This window comes from Oenanthe melanoleuca, linkage group LGE22, assembly GCF_029582105.1.
Source record: "Oenanthe melanoleuca isolate GR-GAL-2019-014 linkage group LGE22, OMel1.0, whole genome shotgun sequence".
In the NCBI taxonomy this organism is placed as follows: Eukaryota; Metazoa; Chordata; class Aves; order Passeriformes; family Muscicapidae; genus Oenanthe; species Oenanthe melanoleuca.
This window is the reverse complement of record NC_079363.1, coordinates 1,120,606-1,139,742: the sequence shown is the minus strand read 5'-3', so window position 1 is coordinate 1,139,742 and position 19,137 is coordinate 1,120,606. Positions and strand designations below refer to the sequence as shown.

The 19,137-nt window shown below is 61.4% G+C and overlaps 1 protein-coding gene across 2 annotated transcripts; it reads right to left on the bottom strand.

Moving 5' to 3' along the window:
* Positions 1 to 328: 328 nt before the first annotated feature.
* ASIC1 (acid sensing ion channel subunit 1) lies at positions 329 to 17,918 on the bottom strand. 2 transcript variants are annotated; one of them, XM_056515265.1, is made up of 12 exons: positions 17,469 to 17,918; positions 16,439 to 16,833; positions 15,344 to 15,539; positions 3,205 to 3,355; positions 2,658 to 2,785; positions 2,357 to 2,507; positions 2,211 to 2,267; positions 1,973 to 2,126; positions 1,800 to 1,891; positions 1,520 to 1,599; positions 1,330 to 1,434; positions 329 to 968 (listed from the first exon to the last, which is right to left on the bottom strand). In XM_056515265.1, exons 2-12 carry the CDS (start codon positions 16,801 to 16,803, stop codon positions 864 to 866), a joined length of 1,584 nt encoding a protein of 527 aa, XP_056371240.1. In that variant the 5' UTR covers positions 16,804 to 16,833; positions 17,469 to 17,918; the 3' UTR covers positions 329 to 863. The 2 variants fall into 2 exon arrangements, with proteins under 2 accessions (XP_056371240.1, XP_056371241.1); XM_056515266.1 differs by lacking the exons at positions 15,344 to 15,539; positions 16,439 to 16,833; positions 17,469 to 17,918 and adding an exon at positions 3,992 to 4,804.
* Between the last annotated feature and the right edge of the window lie 1,219 nt (positions 17,919 to 19,137).

The window sequence follows — 19,137 nt, the reverse complement described above, 5'->3', positions numbered from 1 at the left end:
CTGCCCAGAGCCGGGGAGGGCTGGGCAGGGAGGGACAGCGCCCGGTGACCTCAGAGCCGAGGGGGCACCTCCCAGCTGAGCCCCTCCGGGGCTGCGGGGCTGATCCGGGGTTGATCCGGGGCTGATCCGGGGCCAGGGTTGATCCCAGGGCTGATCCCAGGATTGATCCCAGGGCTGATCTCGGGTTGATCCCAGGGCTGATCCCAGGGTTGATCTCAGGGCTGATCTCGGGCTGATCCCAGGGCTGATCCCAGGGGTGAGCTGGGGCTGATCCCAGGGTTGATCCCAGGGCTGATCCCAGGGCTGGGGCTAGAGAACATGTTCTGGACCAGGGAAGATGCTCTGGACAGATTCAGGTGCCGCGTTTTCGTGCCGGGGCTGCGGTGCCGGGGGCCAGAGGAGCTCTCTGGGGACTCCCCGCCTGCTGCCCCGTGCCAGGGGCTCCCCAGGATCCCCCACCAGGCACAGGGGGCCCGGCCAAGGGCCGGAGCAGGATGAGCATGGAGACGACGGAGGACAGACGGACAGGGCTGTGGATGGAGACCGCGGCCGAACGGCTGCTTCTTCTTGGCTTCTGGGTTTTAGTTAAAAAGGCCGAGGGGAGCCAAGGGGGAGGCGGGGCAGACGCGTGCCCTGGCCCGCTGTGCGTGTGTCGCTCCCGGCCGGGCTGGAGCATCCTGGAGTCTCTGAAGGAGCAGGGCAGGCGCTGGCATTGCCCCACCCCGCTGCCCGCCCCGAAATCCGAGGCTCTCGTCCGTGTCCCACCGTGCCGAGGAGCAAAGGTTTCCCCGGATGTGTCTCTCCGGGGAGAAGGGCAGCTCTGGCAGGGCTTTGGTAGCTCAGGTTGTACATCCAGACGTCGGTTAGCAGGTGAAGTCCTCGAAGGTGCCCCGGGCCGGGTGGTGAGGTAGGATGTTGGCTGCGTACGTCATGCCTGCTGGGTGCCCCCGTATGCTCTCACAGGGATTCTGCGGGATAAACAGGGGGCTGGGGCCGCTGGTTTCATCCAGGTCCTGTGCCAGGGAGGGGCAGTGGCAGCCCTGGGAACCACAGACACCCCAAACTCCCCGGGGTAGTGGCAGCCCTGGGAACCCACAGAGACCCCAAACCCACAGAGACCCCAAACTCCCTGGGGCAGTGGTGGCCCTGGGAACTCATTCCCCAAAGCATCTCTGCCTGGGCCCTCTGCTCCTTTCCCAGGAGCTCCCCAAAACTGTGACTCCTCACCCTACAGCACCTTTGGGCAGCCCCTGAGCTGCAGGAGGGGCACAGCAGGAGGGGACAGGAGGAGGGGACAGCAGGAGGTGACAGTGCCATGCCCACACTCACGTGGCGCTTCACGTCGTCCATGCTCAGCGCCACGCCCTTGTCTGTGTTGTTCCTCTTGTGGTTCTTGCGGCATTTTCCCCTCCGGCACAGCCGGTGCTTGATCACCTGCCAGAGCCGCGTTTCAGCACCGCGGGGTCCATGGGTGGCCCCTCCCCGTGTCCCACAGCCCTGGGATGGAGCAGACACTCACCTCGTAGGCGTAGTCAAACAGCTCCAGCACTGTGAGGATGCTGGCCCCAATGAACAGCCCCATCTGCCCCCCGATGTCACCTGCAGAGGAGAGGGAAGCCATCAGGGGGGTGGGCTGAGCCCAGGGTGGGGTGGCAGTGAGCAGAGAAAGGGGCAGAATTGTCACTGCTGTGACCAGTGCCTGGTCATGGCAGTGGGGTGCCCTGCTCCGCTGGGAGGGGGCCGTGGTGACAGGGCCTGGGGGGTCTGTCCCAGGGCTCCCCACAGCCACCAACGCTCACCCAGCAGCCCGGCCACCTCGTACGCCTTCTTCTGCTCGATGGTCTCGTAGTTCAGCGCTTCGAAGAAAATATCCAGCACCAGGATGTTCTCCCTGTAGACAGAAATGTTGTCAGGCTGAGTTTGGGATGGAGGGACCAGACCCTGCCCTGCCACCACGGCCACAGTGCCTTACCCAATGTACTGCTCTGACTTGTTGTACTTCTTGGCCAGGTATTTGGCCGAGGCTTTGCTGGGGATCTTCACCATGGAGAGCTCTTTGCCGTAGCGGGTCATGTTGCAGGGCATCTCACAGATGCAATACTCATTGTCCTTCTCCACCAGGAAATCTGTGCGAGGAGAGAGGGGCATGGTGAGATGGAGAAACCCAACCCCGACCCTCAGCTCCTCCCCACGGGGCCGGGCAGCCTCACCCAGGGCGGGATCCGCGCACTCCTTGTACTGCTCCGGGGTGCAGTAAGGGGCGTCGCCTGCGGAGACACAGAGCAGATTTGCCGGGTTTTCCAGGTGGGAGCACTCTGGAGGGCTGGGCCGGGGCCAGGCCGGGCTGGGGGCTCACCTGGCATGTGCACCATGCGGCAGTTGCAGTTCTCCACCAGGTAGCGGGTCTCGCAGTCGATCCGGCACGCCGTGATGCTGTAGGTGTCGTAGAACTCCGAGTCGCCCGCCACGGCCTTGCAGTCGCCCCAGGGAGGCGGCAGGTAGATGAGCTGGGAGGGGAGAGAAGCCAGCAGTGAGGAGAGACCCTCCCAAAGAGTACCAGGGGACAGACAGCCGTCCCCAGGACCGAGTCCTCTCCTCTCCATGCGGTGTGGGGACAGCGAGGAGGAGGGGACATCCCAGACCTGCCCAGCTCCTACCCGCTGCTCCTGGCAGGACACAAAGGTCTGGAAGCCTGGAGCCACCCCGAAGCCCAGCTGGTCGATCAGTGGGGGCTCGTCCTGGCTGTGGATCTGCACCTTGATCCCGGCTTCGAACGAGGTCTCGTCTGTGGCAGAGAGAAGAGGGGTGAGCACAGCACTGTGTGCCCAGCCTGCAGGGAGAGGCACCACCACTTCTGCCTCCCACACTTCCTCCATTCATCCACGTGTCCATCCATCTGTCCATCGGTTTGCTGCACCCTGTCCTTGCCCCCGCCACCCCAATCCCCCTGCTCCACACCCAGGAGTGTGGCAGGGAAAGTATTTGCCTCTATTTATAAACAAGTGATGGCTGCGTGTCTAAACGATGGGGAGTTGCCATGGCAAAGAGCAAAGACAAGGAGGAAAAGGGAAAGCAAAGACCAGAAGTGATGAGAAATGGAAGGAGGGAGGAGAAGGGAGCCTCAGGGATGTGGATCAGAGTTCTGGGGAGCGGGGAAGGGGCTGGGCAGCACCCCAGGAGTGGCCTGCTGGGGCAGTGGGTTACCTGTTTCCCCCCACACTGGCAGGTACTCGTCCTGCTGGATGTCCAGCATGATCTCCAGGCCATTGCCAGTGCCCCCCTTCATGGTGATGAGCCGGGGCTTCCCGTCCTGCCCCGCATTGAAGGTGTAGCACTTCCCATAGCGGGTGAAGACCTGCAGGACAGGACACAGGGCTGAGGCTGAGGCCTCTCTGTGTGGAGCCAGGAGAGCATCCCCAGCCCCAAAACTCAGCCATCCCAGCCTGGGCATGGTCCTGACCCAGGGATCACTCACTGTTGGAACCTGGCCCTGGTGGAGGAGGAGATGTTCCCACAGGGATGGACTCGGAGGAGACACTGCACATTTAAACACCCCAGAGAGCCCAGGACAGCTGTGGCTCCTCAGGGTGGTGGCTCTCAGCCTGATGCCTCCTCCAAGCCCTTCTCCATCCCTGCAGAGGATGGGGCTGGATGGGATCCTGGACTCCCCATCCCTCCTTGGCCATTCCAGCAGCCAGCATGGCCCCAAAACCACAGAGCTGCTGCCAAGCTGGGCAAGGGGCACATGAGGGCACCACATGGTGCCCCACAAACCCTGATGGAGCTGCCAGGCACCTCCTCAGCAAGCACAACCCAGAGATACGAGATATGAGATACTCCGTGTCCCACCAGAGGCTCTCCACAGCCAGCACCATCCCCAGCTCTGGCAGATGGGGCTGAAATATCAGAACAGCATCACCTGCCGTGCCCGATCCGACAGCGATGAGCTCTGGAGCCGCTCCCTGTGCTGAGCCCCCCCGGGGCTACTCACCGGCGCAAAGTCCCCGGGGCCGCAGCGCTGCCCGCGGTAGCTGCAGCTCAGCAGCATGTCCTCCAGCTGGTGGCAAGTGCGGTTCAAAAACCCGTACAGATTGAGGGGCTCCTCCTCCTCCCAGGGGTCAGGCTGGGCTGGGGTGAAGCCCAGCTCCATGCCAGGCTCATAATCCACCAGGGGGGCCAGGTAGAGCAGGTCGTGGTGGCTGAGCTGCGAGAGGCGCGCGCGGTTGATGTTGCAGAAGGTGACGGCGGGGAAGGTCATGGCGGGGCTCTGCTCCTCCCGGAGCAGGGTGACGTGCTGGTACTGCAGGTAGCAGGAAACACGATCGGCCACCTGGTAGAGGAAGAGGGAGAGGGAGAGGAGGAAGGCCAGCGCCCACAGCGCCTGCCGGGTGCCCAGGCTGCCCTCCACGAAGATGTGGCTCAGCCCGTGCAGGGTGCAGCTGCTGGCAAAGGCCACCAAGTCCGTGGTTGCCCCTGTGTCCTCCTCATCCTCTTCATCCTCCTCCTGCCCGTACAGGAATTCATCTGCTCCATCCTCGCCCTTCTCGGTGGCTGCAGCATCTTCTGGTCCTTCCTCGCTGGAGAAGGAGATGGTGCAGAATATCTGGAGAGGCATTGCCCACGTCCCAGGTGTAGTGTGGAGTCCTGGCTCTGGTATGGGGGTCCTGGCCCCTGCCCTGCCCCAGCCTGGGGGTCTTCAGTCAGTTCCTCAGTGCAGAGGGGCTGGGGAGAGCAGGGGAAGGGGGAAGGAGCAAGTTCAGAGAGGAGAAAGGGAGAAGGGAAAAGGAGCGAGGCGAGCGGGAGCGCAGGAGAGGAGCAGAGGGACGCTCGGAGCGGCCGGAGCGAGGAGAGGAGGGTATTTCAGGAGCAGAAGGAGGGGAGGAGGAGCGAGGGGCGGTTCCGGAGGCTCCCCAGGCCCCCTGGGACCCGCCGGCTCCGGTTGCCAGGACAGAGCAGAGACACCAGCGGCTCCAGAAGCGCCGGGGGAGCTCCCAGTGCTCCCAGTGCTCCCAGTACTGCCGAGGGGCTTCCAGGCTGGGGGCACACGGCGTGTGCGGTGTGCAGGGACCCGGTGCTGCCTCCCCACGCCGTGCCCTCCATCCTGGCGTGCTCTGGCCCTGGCAGCCCAAGCTGCTGCTCCAGCCAGGCCCAGGCTCTCCCTGCTGGGTCCCCGGCTGTCTCCAGAGCTGCTCTTTGCCAGGCTCTCTGCACTCGTCCCCAGGGCAGCTGGAGACAGAGGTTTTCCCAAAATGCTTGTGATGCTGTCCTGGTTCAGTGCTGGTGCAGGTGAGGGAAGGATGCTGTGCTGTCCTCAGGTTCCTACGATGCTCCTCCTGCCCTGGCAGTGCCCATCCCTGCAGGGCACTGATGTGAGCAAGTCCGACATTCCCAATGGTGTGAGATCCATCCTCCTCCAGCAGGGCTGGTCTTGGCAGGATTTGGGTGCTCCAGATCCCTTCAGATCCCCTTGGCAGGATTTGGGTGCTGTCCAGGCAATGAGTCCTTCTGCAGAGCCCATTCAGTGCTGGGCACGTCACCTTGTGCTTCAGATCCAGTGGGGCACAGGGAGCCACCTCTTCCCTCAAGGAATGGCATCCAGGCCCTGAACCAGCCAGGCTGGGGATCCTGGGGAGCAGCTCTGGTGCAGGATGCTGGGATGGAGCTGGGAGCTCAGGCAGGCATCTCCTCTCTGCAGCAGCACAGCCCCTGCTCGTGGTTTGCTGTTTTCCTGTGCTCAGCACTTCATAAAAGCATCAGAGACCACAGAGCAATCTCCAGCCCCATCCCAGCTCTGCCATCAGCAGCCTGGGGGGAGAGTCTAAATCTGGCAGCACTTGGGTGTTCAGGGGCTGGATGGGAGGTTTGGGCTGGTGCCACCCCAAGCCCTCAGTTCAGCTGCTGAGTCTCCTTCCCCATGCACCCTGCAGGGTTCCCTGAGCACATCCCAGAGCACATGGACACCACAAACTAGGAGAACAACTCAGTAAAAATCTCCTCTGACACCAGCACAGTTATCTGAGATTCCTGGGCAGGTGATGCTGGTGGAACAGGCACTGGGGATCCCTGCCAGGGGCACTGAGCCATGGTGTGACAGTGGCTTGTCCCATCCTGGGGCTCCCCAAGCTCAATGTTCCCTTCAGTAGGGCCCTTGGGTAAGAGGGAACTGGCAGATGCCACTTGAGGACCTGGGAGAGAGTGTGGTGACCTTGGGGACGAGTGCCAGAGCCACGGGATGAAATTTCATCAGGCCAAGATCAAGGTTACACCTTCTGGGGGCATCCCAGAGAATCTGAGATGAAAACTCCTCCTGGGAAAGAGAGTCAGGAAGGTGGATTGGGTGGCTGGGAGCCTCCAGGACGTGGGGGCCAGGTCCCAAGTGCCCTTTGTCTTTGATGGGGATGAGCTGGAGCTGCAGGGCAGGGCTGGAACAGCACCAGGGCTGCTCCTGAGAGGGGCTTTGGAGAAGTTGGGCTGGCTCAGCCCTGTGGGAGCAGGCTGGGAACACACTGGGCTGATCCCAGCCTGGCACTGGAGGATGGATGGTCTTGACAGGGAGGAGCAGGTAGGAGCTGTCTGGGGTTGGGATTTCTGGTGCTCCCAGCTCTGGCACTGGGTTCCCGTGCCGTGGCTGTTAGCAGGGAGAGGAGAAGGGAAATGGAATGGAGGAATTGCAGGCTGAGGGGGCTGTTTAGCCCCGGCAGGGCTCGCCCAGGTGAGCGGGGCTGCCCGGGGCCATCAGCCAGTCCCCGACGGTGCGAGCGAGGGGCGGATCCGCTCCCTGGGCGCGGGGAGGTTTAATGTGTCTTCAGGGGAGCAGCTGCAGCAGGGAGAGAGAGAAAGATGCTGTAATGAAAACATTCCATCATCGACTGGGGCCATTAACCTGCTTCGCTCGGCTTAAACAGCTCGCGGGGAGCGCCGGGGCCGCTTCCCAGCCCGGCTCCGGTTACCGGCACCTGTCCCAGCGCCGACACCCGAGCCGGGTGAAGGTGACCGGGGACAGCGGCAGCTCGGTGGCACCGGAGCCGAGGGGAGCGCATCCTGACCCCCAGGCTGGGGACAAAGCGCGGCCGTGTGTTGCAGGCAGAGGGGTGCCGTCCTGGTTTGTGCGAGTTTTGGAGATGCTGGAGGAGTCCTTGGGCTCGTTCCAGCTCCTCCCTCGCCGGGAGTTATTTTTACCCTCTCTCAGGTAAAGCTTTGGCGGGGGCGAGGGCCGGGGGATGCTATAATTAGCCCTGACATCAGCCCCCGTGGCGGGTGCTGGGATGATGCCGCCACACCCGACCCGGCGCTGGGACCGGGGATGCTCCGCGCCCTCCTCCTCCTCATCCCAGCGAGGATGCAGGATGCGAGAAGGAGATGTTGGGTTTTTCCTGCCTCCAGCACCGTGTTTGGCCGCTGTCCCGGGCAGTCCGGCCCCGCTCGCTGCTCTGCAGCTCCTCACGGGCCTGGGAAAGGAGGTTTCCCGGAGCGGGGGAGCACGGAGGCGGCGGGGGGGGAGCGGGAGCGGGATTTGACGGCAGCAACAGCACATTTCACAGCCTGTCACGCTTTAATGGCAGAGGAGATCAAAGCCGGGATGGAGTTATTCATAGAGATAAACCAATCCCCGAGGAGGCGAGGAGAAAACAACATTGCAAGCTCTGTTATCCCAGGTCTCCGAGCCCCGGGGAGGCTGTCGCCGCTGGGGGAGGCTGGACCCGCTCGGTTTTGTGACAAGCACTGCCCGTCCCTGCCAAAAACTGCCCGAGCTGGGGCTGAGCTGCCCACGGCATCCCTGGGGGTGCCCGGAGATCGGAGCTGGCTGCTGGGAAGGGATGGGATGAGGTGCGGCACGTGGGGGTGGATATTTGGGGCAGAGGGAGACCCCACATCTGGGCTGTCCTCCTCCCACCACGCACCCGAGTGTGCGAATGGAAAAGGGAGAAAAATGAGTTTTTCCACGTGTCTTGGCCCAGGGATGCGCTTTGCAGCTCCCAGAGCTGCCAAAATGGTGATGGAGGCACCGGCAGCGCTCCGGGCGGGATGAGCCGCTCTGGGGCGGCTGCAGGGCTGCAGATCCCGCCTGACCCTGGCGAGAAGCAGAGCAGAGGCAGCCAGGCAAGGTGGGATTGCCCGGGCGGGCGGGATCCGTGCCGGGACTAATCCCGCACCCCTTATCAGATGCTGCCACCTTGCCTCGGCTCGCTCCGCCAGCCAAGCCGGGCGCAGCCTGTGTTATCCGGCCCTTTATCCCCCAGATTAGACGCTTCACAGTGGATTAGCATGTCACATTCTAATGCAGAAAAATTGATGATTAAAAAGGAGTTTTTTCCTCTGTATTATTCCCCACCTCCGCCTCCTCTCCACCCCGTCGCTGCAGGCCCACCAGCCCCAGCCGCGAGTGCCGGTGATGCCAGAATCGCATCCCTGGATCACACGGGGGGTGGGGAAGCCAAAGGTGCCTTTTCCCGGTTTTTCCTGGAGCGGGGTCCGGACTCCAGGTCCCTGTGCCATCCCAGCCCCGCCGTCCCGGCTGCAGACTCAGCACCTGCAGCGCAGGACTTTAATAAAAAGCACATTATGGTGAGTAATGTGCTAAGTGGACTTCATTATAGAGCCAGGGCTCCCTGGATCCCGTTGTTCCATATGATTTCATATCAGATGAGCCTTATCTCCTCTCCAAACGCTTCCATTTAAACTCTATTAATCTTTCAAAGCTTTCCTGGGCAAACTCTTCCCAGCCAGCCCTGCCGGGTGCCGGTGCTGCAGCCTCGGGCACTGAGGCCCCGCTGGTCCAGGGTCTCGGGGGGCTCAGCCGGGACCCCCCCCGCAGCTCCGTGGGCAGCCGAGCGTGTCCCTGGAGCTTTGGCTGTGATCCGCCGTGACGGCTCCGCATCTCCTCTCCGGGATGTGTTTACGCTCCCGTAATTGAACCAGTTTGTAGTGCCGAGAGCTTCGCGGGTGATTTAGCCGCTGGCAGAGTCCCTTTGTGCCGTGCGGGGGTCACCAGGGCCCTGCCAGGACGCGGAGGATGCTGCCGAGGTGTCGCTGATTCCCGTGCATCCAGGATCATTCCTTATCCCGAAAAACCTTCCCGTGTTTCCTGCCGATCACGAATTACCCGTAATAAGCGGGTTGTGATTTTTTCCGACATCCATCACAATGGCTCAGACAGTTCACGCAGGCAGATTCGAGCCGGCGGTTTTATTGGAGGGGGGAAATCCCGCGGTGTTCCGGTCTGCTCTCCTTGCTGTGCTCGCTCCGCACGTATCACGCTTTTCAAATCTAATCTCATCCAAGCAGAGCAGTCACACAGCCCTGGCATGCGGTGGCTCTGGAAGGGTCTCCCTGTCCCTGCCAGGAGTTTTAAATCCCTGATAAATCACGGAGTGGGTGGGAACACCCTGCCCCAGCTCCGTCCTTGGGCTGAGAGCCTGGATGAAAACACACCAAACCCTCCATACAGGAAAAAAACCCTCCAAAAATAAATAATTGGTTGTGATATCCAAGTGTCGGGGCTGTATAAATAAATAAGAGCTGGTGAGGAGCTCCTTGAGCCCTGGCTGGAGCAGGAATTGCAGCGCTGCCTGGGGAGCCCCGGCCAAGCTCCACAGGCCATAAAACACAGGTGGCTTCAAACAGCCACAGAAATTAAACCGAGGCAAAAAGGCCACGAGACAGATAATTTCCTGCTCTCCCTGTGGAGATCTGCGTCTCCAGAGGCTCGGGGGATCTGCCCCCTCCAGCCTGGCTTCTCCCCACCTGATATCAGGGAGAGACGGAAAATGGCACCAGGAGGTTCCTGGGCAGGAACTCTCGGTGCACCTTGCTATTGTCCAGCCTGGGGCTGGGAGAACATCAACGGGAGGCTCAGGGGAACAACCTGGAACCGCTCAAATGCTGCTGTCCAGGGCTGTGGTGCCAGCCTGTGGATCCCTCGGGACACACGTGCCCTGTCCTCAGCTGTGAAATTCTCACCTCCATTGTGGTCAGATACCACTCAAAAGCTTCCTCATCTCTTCCAGCAGCCACAGATGCTATTACAGCTTATTAATAATAATTAATAATTCATTTGTTAATGAGTCTTTATGTGCAAAGGCATTGCAAGAGGAGCAGGGTTGGCCAGAGGTGGTGCTGAGATGCTCTGAGCTCTTGGCGTGACACCTCTGGGTGTGTGTGGTGCCTCCGGCTGTGCGGGACCCCTCCGGGTGTGCAAAGTGCTTTGGGGTGTGACGACAACACGTGTGCATGGTGCTTTTGGGGTGTGTCACCCCTCTGGGGGTGTGACCCCTCCGGGTGTGTGCAGAGCTTTTGGGGTGTGCAGAACTCTGGGGTGTGTCACCCCTCTGGGGGTGTGCAGAGCTTTTGGGCTGTGTGACACCTCTGGGGGTGTGCAGAGCTTTTGGGGTGTGCAGAGCTTTTGGGCTGTGTGACCCCTCTGGGGGTGTGCAGAGCTTTTGGGCTGTGTGACCCCTCTGGGGGTGCACGGTGCTGCTGTTCAGGGGGAGTTTCTGGGGCTGGGCATGGCCCCTGAGCAGAGCCAGGGACTAAAACGACGCCGGCTGAACCTGACCCTGATCCCACAAGTCCTTTTCCTCTGATCCCAGCGTTTTCCAGAGCTCTGAGGTTCAGCACCATTCACAGCCCTAATGAAGCGGCTGAGAGCTGCAGGCACGTGGTGGCCACGCCAGGGCTGTGCTCTCATCTCTTGTTCCTGATCCTCTTCTGCCCCATCTTGGCCAGGATCGGTCGTGGTGGGCTCAGCGGGGCTGGTCCCGAAGAGCAGCCGGATTCCCACGAGAATTCCCATCCACGCTCGTGTCAGTGTGGGGTGAGCAGAACCACAAACAGCCAAGGGCTCCCCGATCCTCCTGCCTGACCAGTCTGGGAACGCTTGGGTGAAGCTGGGACGAGGAGGCAGCTGAGGAGCAACGCATGAGTGTCTCTGCTCCGTGCCCGAGGGCGAAACAGCTCACGGCTGCTTTCCGGATGATTTGCTTTGTGCAAAATACAGCGATACTGGAAAAATCAGAGTCGGGGCACTCCCAACCCGCTGCACTTCCCGGGAGAGCCGAGTCACCAGCAGCAAACCGCGGTCCCGTGCGTGGCGGCTCCTCTGCTCCATCACCTCCGATTATCTCGCTCCAGGCAGCCCCGGGTCCCTCTGGGTTTGCTTCAACCCGCCTGGAAAACGGGGCAACCTCGGGGGTCAAACTCTGCTGCCGGTGTGGGGGAAGAGCCCGCGCGGAGTTTCGGGTGCTCCAGGTGAGGATGCTCGGCCCGGCCCCGGGAACACGCCCGGGATGCCGGAGGTGAAGCGGTGCTCGGAAACAACGGATCCGAGCCGGCAGCTTCCAACGCTTATGAGTTATTCAGGAGCCTGTGTGCCGCTTTAAAGGGTGATTTGCATAAATCACTCGAATGTCTTAGAGAATTTGTAAATGCACCGGCTCCACTGGGGATCTGCCGAGGCTTGGAACGCTGCTGGGAACCAGCCCCAAACCAGGACGGGACTATCTGGGGCCAGTGGCCACGCCTGGTGCCCACACGCTGTCCCCAAGTTGTTTTTTCCAGAGCCAGATGGACCCATGCGGTTTGTTTATTAAGTGTCAAAAGCTCCAGGAAATGTCTGGGTAGCAGTAATTCCCGAGCTCGCTCTCTCCAGCTGTGCTGGAGATGCTTCTCACTCCGGCTCCGTGATTATCCACTAACGCTGCGCCGCGGGGGAGCCCCGCTCGCCACGGGGGCTCCGGGCTTGTGACTGCCTGGGGGCCACGGGGGGCCAGGGCTGGATTTGGGGAAGGGGCTGGGGCCTGGATCCTGAGCCAGGACCAACAGCACGCCCAGGTGAGCATCCCTGAGATCCTGGAGAGCAGGGGACCAGCAGCACCCCAAAATGAGCATCCCTGAGATCCTGGAGAGCAGGGGACCAGCAGCACCCCAAAATGATTATCCCTGAGATCCTGGAGAGCAGGGGACCAGCAGCACCCCAAAATGAGCATCCCTGAGATCCGGGAGAGCAGGGGACCAGCAGCACCCCAAAATGAGCATCCCTGAGATCCTGGAGAGCAGGGGACCAGCAGCACCCCAAAATGATTATCCCTGAGATCCGGGAGAGCAAGGGACCAGCAGCACAGCCAGGTGAGCATCCCTGAGATCCAGGAGAGCAGGGGACCAGCAACACCCCAAAATGAGCATCCCTGAGCGTGTCCTGCTGTGCCCATCCCTCTGAGACCCCACAGGTGCTGCAGGACACCCCAGCACCCCAACTGGGCAGGTTTGAATCACACAAGGGGATTTTTTCCCCAGAGCTCCAACACCCCCCCGCCACAGATGGAGCTGAGCAGGGAGCCCAGGGGTGCAGAGAGGTTTTGGGGGTGCAGAGGGGAACACATCGGGGTTTAACAGAGTCTGAGGGGCACAGCAGGAGCTGCTGGTGTCCAGTGGGGCTCACCAAGGGGTCAGGAGGAGGGTGGGGAGGCTCAGCAGGGAGCAGTGGGGCGCTGTGGGGAGCAGGATCTGTTCTCCATCACAGGAGACGGGAGGAAGGAGAGGAGGAGTGTGGTTGGGGTTTGCTGGGGCTGCTGCAGACCCTTCCTGCCCCCTCCCTGTCTCTCTCTCTCTGTGCACCCGGCGTTTCCAGGGCAGAGGATGCAGAATCCAATGCAAAAGGCAGAGCCATGATCTCCACGTCAAACTCAATTCTCCCCAGTGCCAGCTCAGCCCCGGAGCCTCATGGAAACAGTCCAGAGGTCTTAATCCTCCCCAGCTCATCGAGGCTGTCCCACGGACGCTGCCCAGGGCTCCAGGCTCAGCCACAGTGCCCTGGAGCAGGGAAATTGGGATGGGGCTCTCCAGGATGGGTTCACAGAGGGTGAGAAGGAAAAGCTGCAAATTCACCTTGTGCCACCCCAGGCACAGCCGCTCCCGTCCTCCCCTGGCTGCACCGACCACCCCAAAGGGGCTTCCCAAGCACGGGAAACCCTCCTGAGGTTTCAATTCCCATAGTGGGGTGTGGAGAGGAAGCTCGTCCTCTGCATTTCTCCTTTTTCCTGGGATTTAGAGCCCAGAGAGGGGACTCGTGGGTCTGTCCCTCGCTGGGCGAGGCGCAGATCCCTGCGGATGTGCGAGGCTCCAGGGGAAGCTCACGGCGATGGAAGTGCGAGCAGGGAGCCGGGGGGGAGCTGTGCGCTCTCACCGGGGAGGGAGGGAGGAATCCAACTCATAAATAATGAAGTAGGAAGAGCGAAACATTGATCTGTGCTGCTAATGAGGTGTCAGGGAGCGTGGCCCCGAAATGGGGCGAGCCCTCTCCTGCAAAGGGAAACGTGGCTGTCCCCTGCCTGTCCCATCCCTGGGGACATCTCAGCCCACACCCATGTCCCGAGGGGGGCAGGACTCGCCTCTCAGCTTTGTGTTTGCCTCTCCAGGCTTTAAGGTCACGCCAGGATTTTGGGAAGGAGGTCGCAGCACCTCCCTGAGCATCCTTGTCCCAGTCCTGGGTTGCAGGAGGGAATTTTGGATCCGGGTGGGAGCTTTGGGTCCGGATTGGGAGCTTTGGGTCCTGTTGGGTGTTTTGGGTCCGGGTGGGAGCTTTGGGTCCGGATTGGGAGCTTTGGGTCCTGTTGGGTGTTTTGGGTCCGGGTGGGAGCTTTGGGTTCGGGTGGGAGCTTTGGGTCCGGGTGGGAGCTTTGGGTTCGGGTGGGTGTTTCGGGGGTCACACGGGCTGTGTCCCCAGCACAAGCGAGGGGGGGGTCCCTGCTCTGGTACCGCTGCTCCCCCACCCCGGGCAGGACGCGGCTCCTCCTCTGCCTCATCGCCCCCCCCTCCAGGTATTTCGGCTCCTCATTTGCATTCGCCGCGCCCGCCCGAGCCCTCGCTTCTGCCGGGGACGGATAAGGCGGCACCGCGGCGTGTCGGTGCCCGTGCCGGCCACCAGCGGCTGGCATCGCCCCGGGCCAGCCCCGGAACCCCCGGCCAGCCCCGGAACCCCCGGCTCGCCCCGGAACCCCCGGCTGGCCCACACCGTCCCCATCTGCCTTGGGCACCCCCAGACTCCCCTGCAAGATCTCTGCCCATCCCCTCTGATGAAGAACAGGGGATGCAAAAGCGTCCCTGGACACTGAAGGGGCTCCCCAAAAGTGCAGAGGGGACCCAGGCCCTGTGTGGGAAGGTGGGGTCCCACCAGGGCAGCGTGGGCTGGTGGTGCATGGCCGGGTGCTGGTCCCCAGCACCCCCAAACTGGCCGGGGCCACCAGCACCGAGCCTGGCTCAGCCCGGGGAGGGAGCAGCAAAGCAGCAGGAATTTACTGCTGAGACAATCCCCTCCGAGCTTCTGAGAGCCCCAGGACCCCCTCCCAGCCCCACCACACACAGAGCCGGGCTGCAAGGGGACCCCAAAGAGAGCAGAGGTGTAGCAGAGAGCCAGAACCCTCTAATCAAACCCATTAAATCATCCCAACCTGCTCACATGGAACAATCCAGGCAGGAATAACAAACCAGCTGCGAGTCTGTTTGGCTTTTGCTGGTTGAAGGGGACGCAGAGCACAGGGATTTGGAGCCCAAGGGATGAAGGAGGGAGCTGGGGTGAAGGTCCCTGAGGATGGCTCAGCACAGAAAACACGGCCATGCCCTGGGAAGAGCCGGTGCTGGGAGCAGAGCTGGCCCTGCTGGAGGGGATCCAGCCCCCTCCAGGCTGCAACGTGCCTCCATTTAACAAATAAAACACCTCATGGCTGACAACAGACACCTGCTCGTGCAAAGAGCCATCACAGGAATTTAATGCCAGTAATTAAAATCACCCCACTGGGCTGGGAGCTGGGCAGCAGCTCTGGGACACCAGGGGACATCCCAGGGCTGGTGACAAGGATGGGGACCCCAAAGGGCACAGGGGGACAGAGGCTCCACGCTGGAACAGCCCCGAATTGATGAGGCAGCACTCGAATAGGCAGCACTGTTTCACTCCCAGCTGGATGGGGCCGGGCAGTGCAGGGATAAAGGGTTTATTGTGTGCTGGATCCACCAGCACGAGCACAGAGAACAACCTCCATGGCAGGGCACAGCACCAGGACCTGTGCTCCCAGTCATCCATCCCTGCTTTTCCACAGAGCCTCCTCACCCTGGCAGCTCCCAGCCCAGCTCTGCAGAGCCCAAAGGATCCCAGGGAGCTGCACCCACATGGGAGCAGCTGAACAGAGCCACAAATGCTCCAACCTGGACCTCAAAACACCACAGCACCCCCTTAGTGCCTGTGCTGCTGGTCCTTCCTGAGCTGGGAGGAGGCAGGAGCAGCTACAGGTGGGCAAACACCTTCCTTGCATGGGGCAGAGGTGGCAGTGGGCAGGGCCCTGGGGGCACTCACCACTTTGAAGTCTTCGGGGGTGCACTGCTCCCCACGGAAGAAGCAGGACAGCAGCATCTCCCGGATGTCGTGGCCAGCCCGGTCGTAAAACTCCAGCATGTTGAAAGGTTTGGGCTTGAAGTTTCGGAAGTTGGCCTTGTCCTGCAGGATCTCCAGCTGCTTCTCGTCGGCTGTCTGGATGTCTGGGATCTCGTATCTTGGGGGAAAGAGCAGGAAGAGGCTCAGGCCTGGCTCTGGTGGCTGCTCCCACTGGCAAAAGCCACTTGGGGCTCCCTGTGTTGGCTCAGCACAGCCCCACCTTGCACGTGGCATTTCCAGGGCATCCAACAGCACAGCGTGGCCCAGAGGCACAGAGAGATGGCACAAGGATGGATGAGGAGAAGCTGGGCAGTGGCCACGTTCCAAACCCATCCCACTTGCCCAGATTGCTGGTCCAGCAGCAGCAGCCCTGGTTGAGGCCACTCAAACGTCTGCCCTGTGCGTTTGGTGGCGTCCTGGTGAGGTGGTGGCCTGGCTGGGACATGGGCTGGATGTGCGGGGTCTCAGCTCTGCTGTCGTGCCTGAAAACCCCTCCCTGGGGCAGGAGTGGGGACAGCAATGCCCCTTTGGCATTGGCATGGGCAGGGAGTGCACCAGGCTCCTGACAGGGGTTTGGCAGCACCAAGGAGGGGCTTCCACACCCTGAGGTGTGGCTCATGCTCAGTAGCTTCACCTGCTGCTTGGGATGGCACCCAGAAATGGCACTGGAGCCAGGTGTGATGGCACACCCAGAAATGGCACTGGAGCCAGGTGTGAGAGCATCCAGGACATGGCACTGGATCCAGGTGTGATGGCACACCCAGAAATGGCACTGGAGCCAGGTGTGGTGGCACCCAGGACATGGCACTGGAGCCAGGTGTGCTGGATCAACCCCACAAGGTCCCAGGGGTGGCCCTGCCCTTGCTGCACACTGAGGATGGGAGCTGCATGCACTGGAGTCATCTGGGGCAACCCCGGGTGGGAGCCACATGCCCAGGAGCACCAGCAGGGCCTGGTGGCTCTTAGCTGCATCCAGACTACCTGAGATGTCACCTGGGGCCACCTCAAGGCACCCACCTGTTGTTGAGCAAGGCCAGCAGCTCTCCAGCGTGGTACAGGTCATTCTTGGTCACTCGGCTGAAGCGGAACTCGTTGAGGTTGCAGAAGGTGACAGCAGGGAAGGTGAGCCTGGTGGCCGCCACCTCGTCCAGCTTGGTGACATGGGGGTACAGGAAGTAGTACTGGATGCGGTTGGTGCAGACCAGGGCCAGCAGGGCCAGCGAGCCCAGGAAGCAGAGAGCCCAGACCACGCGCTTCAGCGACAGCCGCTCGTAGGAGAAGATGTGCGAGAGCCCGTGCAGGGTGGAGCTGCTGGCGAAGGCCTGGATGCTGACGGGCTGCCCGCTGTCCACCTCCTCCTCGTCCACTTTCAGGTCCATCATGGTCAGTGCCAGCACCCCGGGGTGGCCACTCTGTGGAGAAGGGAGCCCGTGGGTGCCTGGTGGGTGCCCAGCCCACGGCAGCGCCCACGGGGGGCAGATGCTTTGCTGTGCCCTGCTCTTGCCCCCAAGCCCACATATATATATATACACACAGAGAGACATGCACATATATATATATATATATATCTAGGTATATGTGTGTGTGTGTGTGTATGTATATATATATATATGTATATGTGTATGTATATGTATATGTAATGTGTATATATACATGTATATGTGCATATATGTATATATATTTATATGTACCAATATATGTGTATGTATATGCATATGTATATGTATATGTATTATATATATGTATATATGTGTAAGTATATGTATATGCATATGTATATGTATATGCATATGTATATGTATATGTATATGTATATGTATATGTATATGTATATGTATATGTATATGTATATACACACATAAATACATTTATTTGGATGCAGCCTCCTGCATTTCCTCCCCTCCCACCTCCTCCCTGCCCTCCCCATCCCACGGCAGGACTGGGGTGCTGTGCCCCCCACCCCCCACCTCCACCTCATCTCCCCCTCCGCCTCCCACAAATGGCACCGTCGCATCGGCAAACAGGCGAAAGGATCAAGGATGCAAACCTGGAATCAGGGCCGGCGGCCGTGGCTGGAGCCGGGCTCGCGTCGCTGCCGCTGCGCCGCGGGATGAACACGGGAAGCCGGAGGGATGTGCGGGCACCGGGGGTGCTGAGGCACCGAGCCCGGCAGCGGAGGGTGAACCGGAAAAGAAGAGGGGTGGGGAGGGAATAAAAATCTCCTCGTTGGTACCTTGGTGCAAGCGTGGGAGCGGGGATGCGCCGGGGCCGCGCTCAGCGCCGGGCGGGGGGACCGCAGGCGACCATCGCCGGAGAGCAGGCAGCTGCCGTGTGCGGGGAGATAAGAGGAGGAGAAGGAAGGCGAGCAGGAGGCTCCTTCCCTGCCAAACACATGGATACCTCCCCCTGTGGCTATCTGGGAGCTGGTGATTTCTTCAGATGCATAATCCGCATGAAGTCATTGTCTGAGCGCTGGTGGGGCCGGAGGCCGCGGAGGGGTGAGGGGTGCCGCAGGCCGGTGGGCAGCGAGGAGGAGGAGGAGGAGGAGGAGAAGAAGGAGGAGGAGGAGGAGGAGGAGGGAGAGGCGCAGGAGCGGCGCTCCAGCGCTTGCAGGCGCTGGCAGGGGCTGTTGGTGCTGCTGCCGTGTGCATGTGGGTAATGTGTGTGTGCGTGTGCGTGTGCCGCTCCCATCCCCCAGCGCCTTCCAGGGATGCTCCTGCTCCTCGCTCCCCCCGGAACCCCCTCCCCAAACCCCTGACCCGCCCTTCAGGCTTCCCCCGTGCTGGTCCCAGCGCTGGGACACCCTGGGGTTGGTGCTTTTTGGGGGGTACCAGCCCTTTTCTGGCCATGGGGCCACTCGTGTCCGAGTGTCCACCCCGGGCTCAGCCCGTCCAGATCTGGCTGCTCCCTGTCGTGCTTGTCACGATGACAGGGGCTGACCCTGCTGGAGGCGCTGGGCCCCTGCCTTGCTCAGGACACGCCGCCCCTTTCCCAGAATTGTCCTTGTGCCGCTGTCCCCGGGATGCTCCCGGGGCTGGGAGCACCGAGGTTGGGCAGGGGGGTGGCACAGCACTGCCCAGCGCATCTCCCCTGCTCCAGCTGCCCCCCGAGACTGCCCAGGGCAGTGGGGTGCCCTCCTCACCCAAACTGAGCCCCCGGGAGAGGCTCTGGGTGCGGAGGCTGCAGCAGGAGCCCGCCCACTGCTCCCAGTAAGGCGGCTGCAGTCAAATGGAAAAGGATTCTTCAGTTGACGAGTGTGGTGTTGGAAAGGGACAGGCAGACCCCAGGCTTGTCACAAGCCGTGTCCCTGCCCAGAAGGGACTTCCCAGCACGCTGTCCCCACCTGAACCGCGGCAAACGGGAGCGTGGGCACTTGGGGACACAACAGGGTGAGGCACAGGTACCCTGTCCCCAAAATCCCACGGCTTGGGCACATTTGGTTGGATCTTTTTTCCAGAGCATCATCTGCCCTGCCCGAGCAGGAGCTCTGGGTTTTACAGCTCGGGAGCACCCGGGGTGGGGGACAGGGACACCCCCTGAGGCAGCACCCCTCTCGCTGGGCTCGGGGACAGCCCTGCCAGTGTTTTGGGATGTGGCAGCGAGGTCGGGAGAGCAGCACGAACATTCCCACAGGAACCAGCTCTGCCTTTCCCTCCCCGCTCCGTCCTGCAGTCGGCACCGCTCCTGACATCTGTCCCTCCATCGGCGCTCCTGGA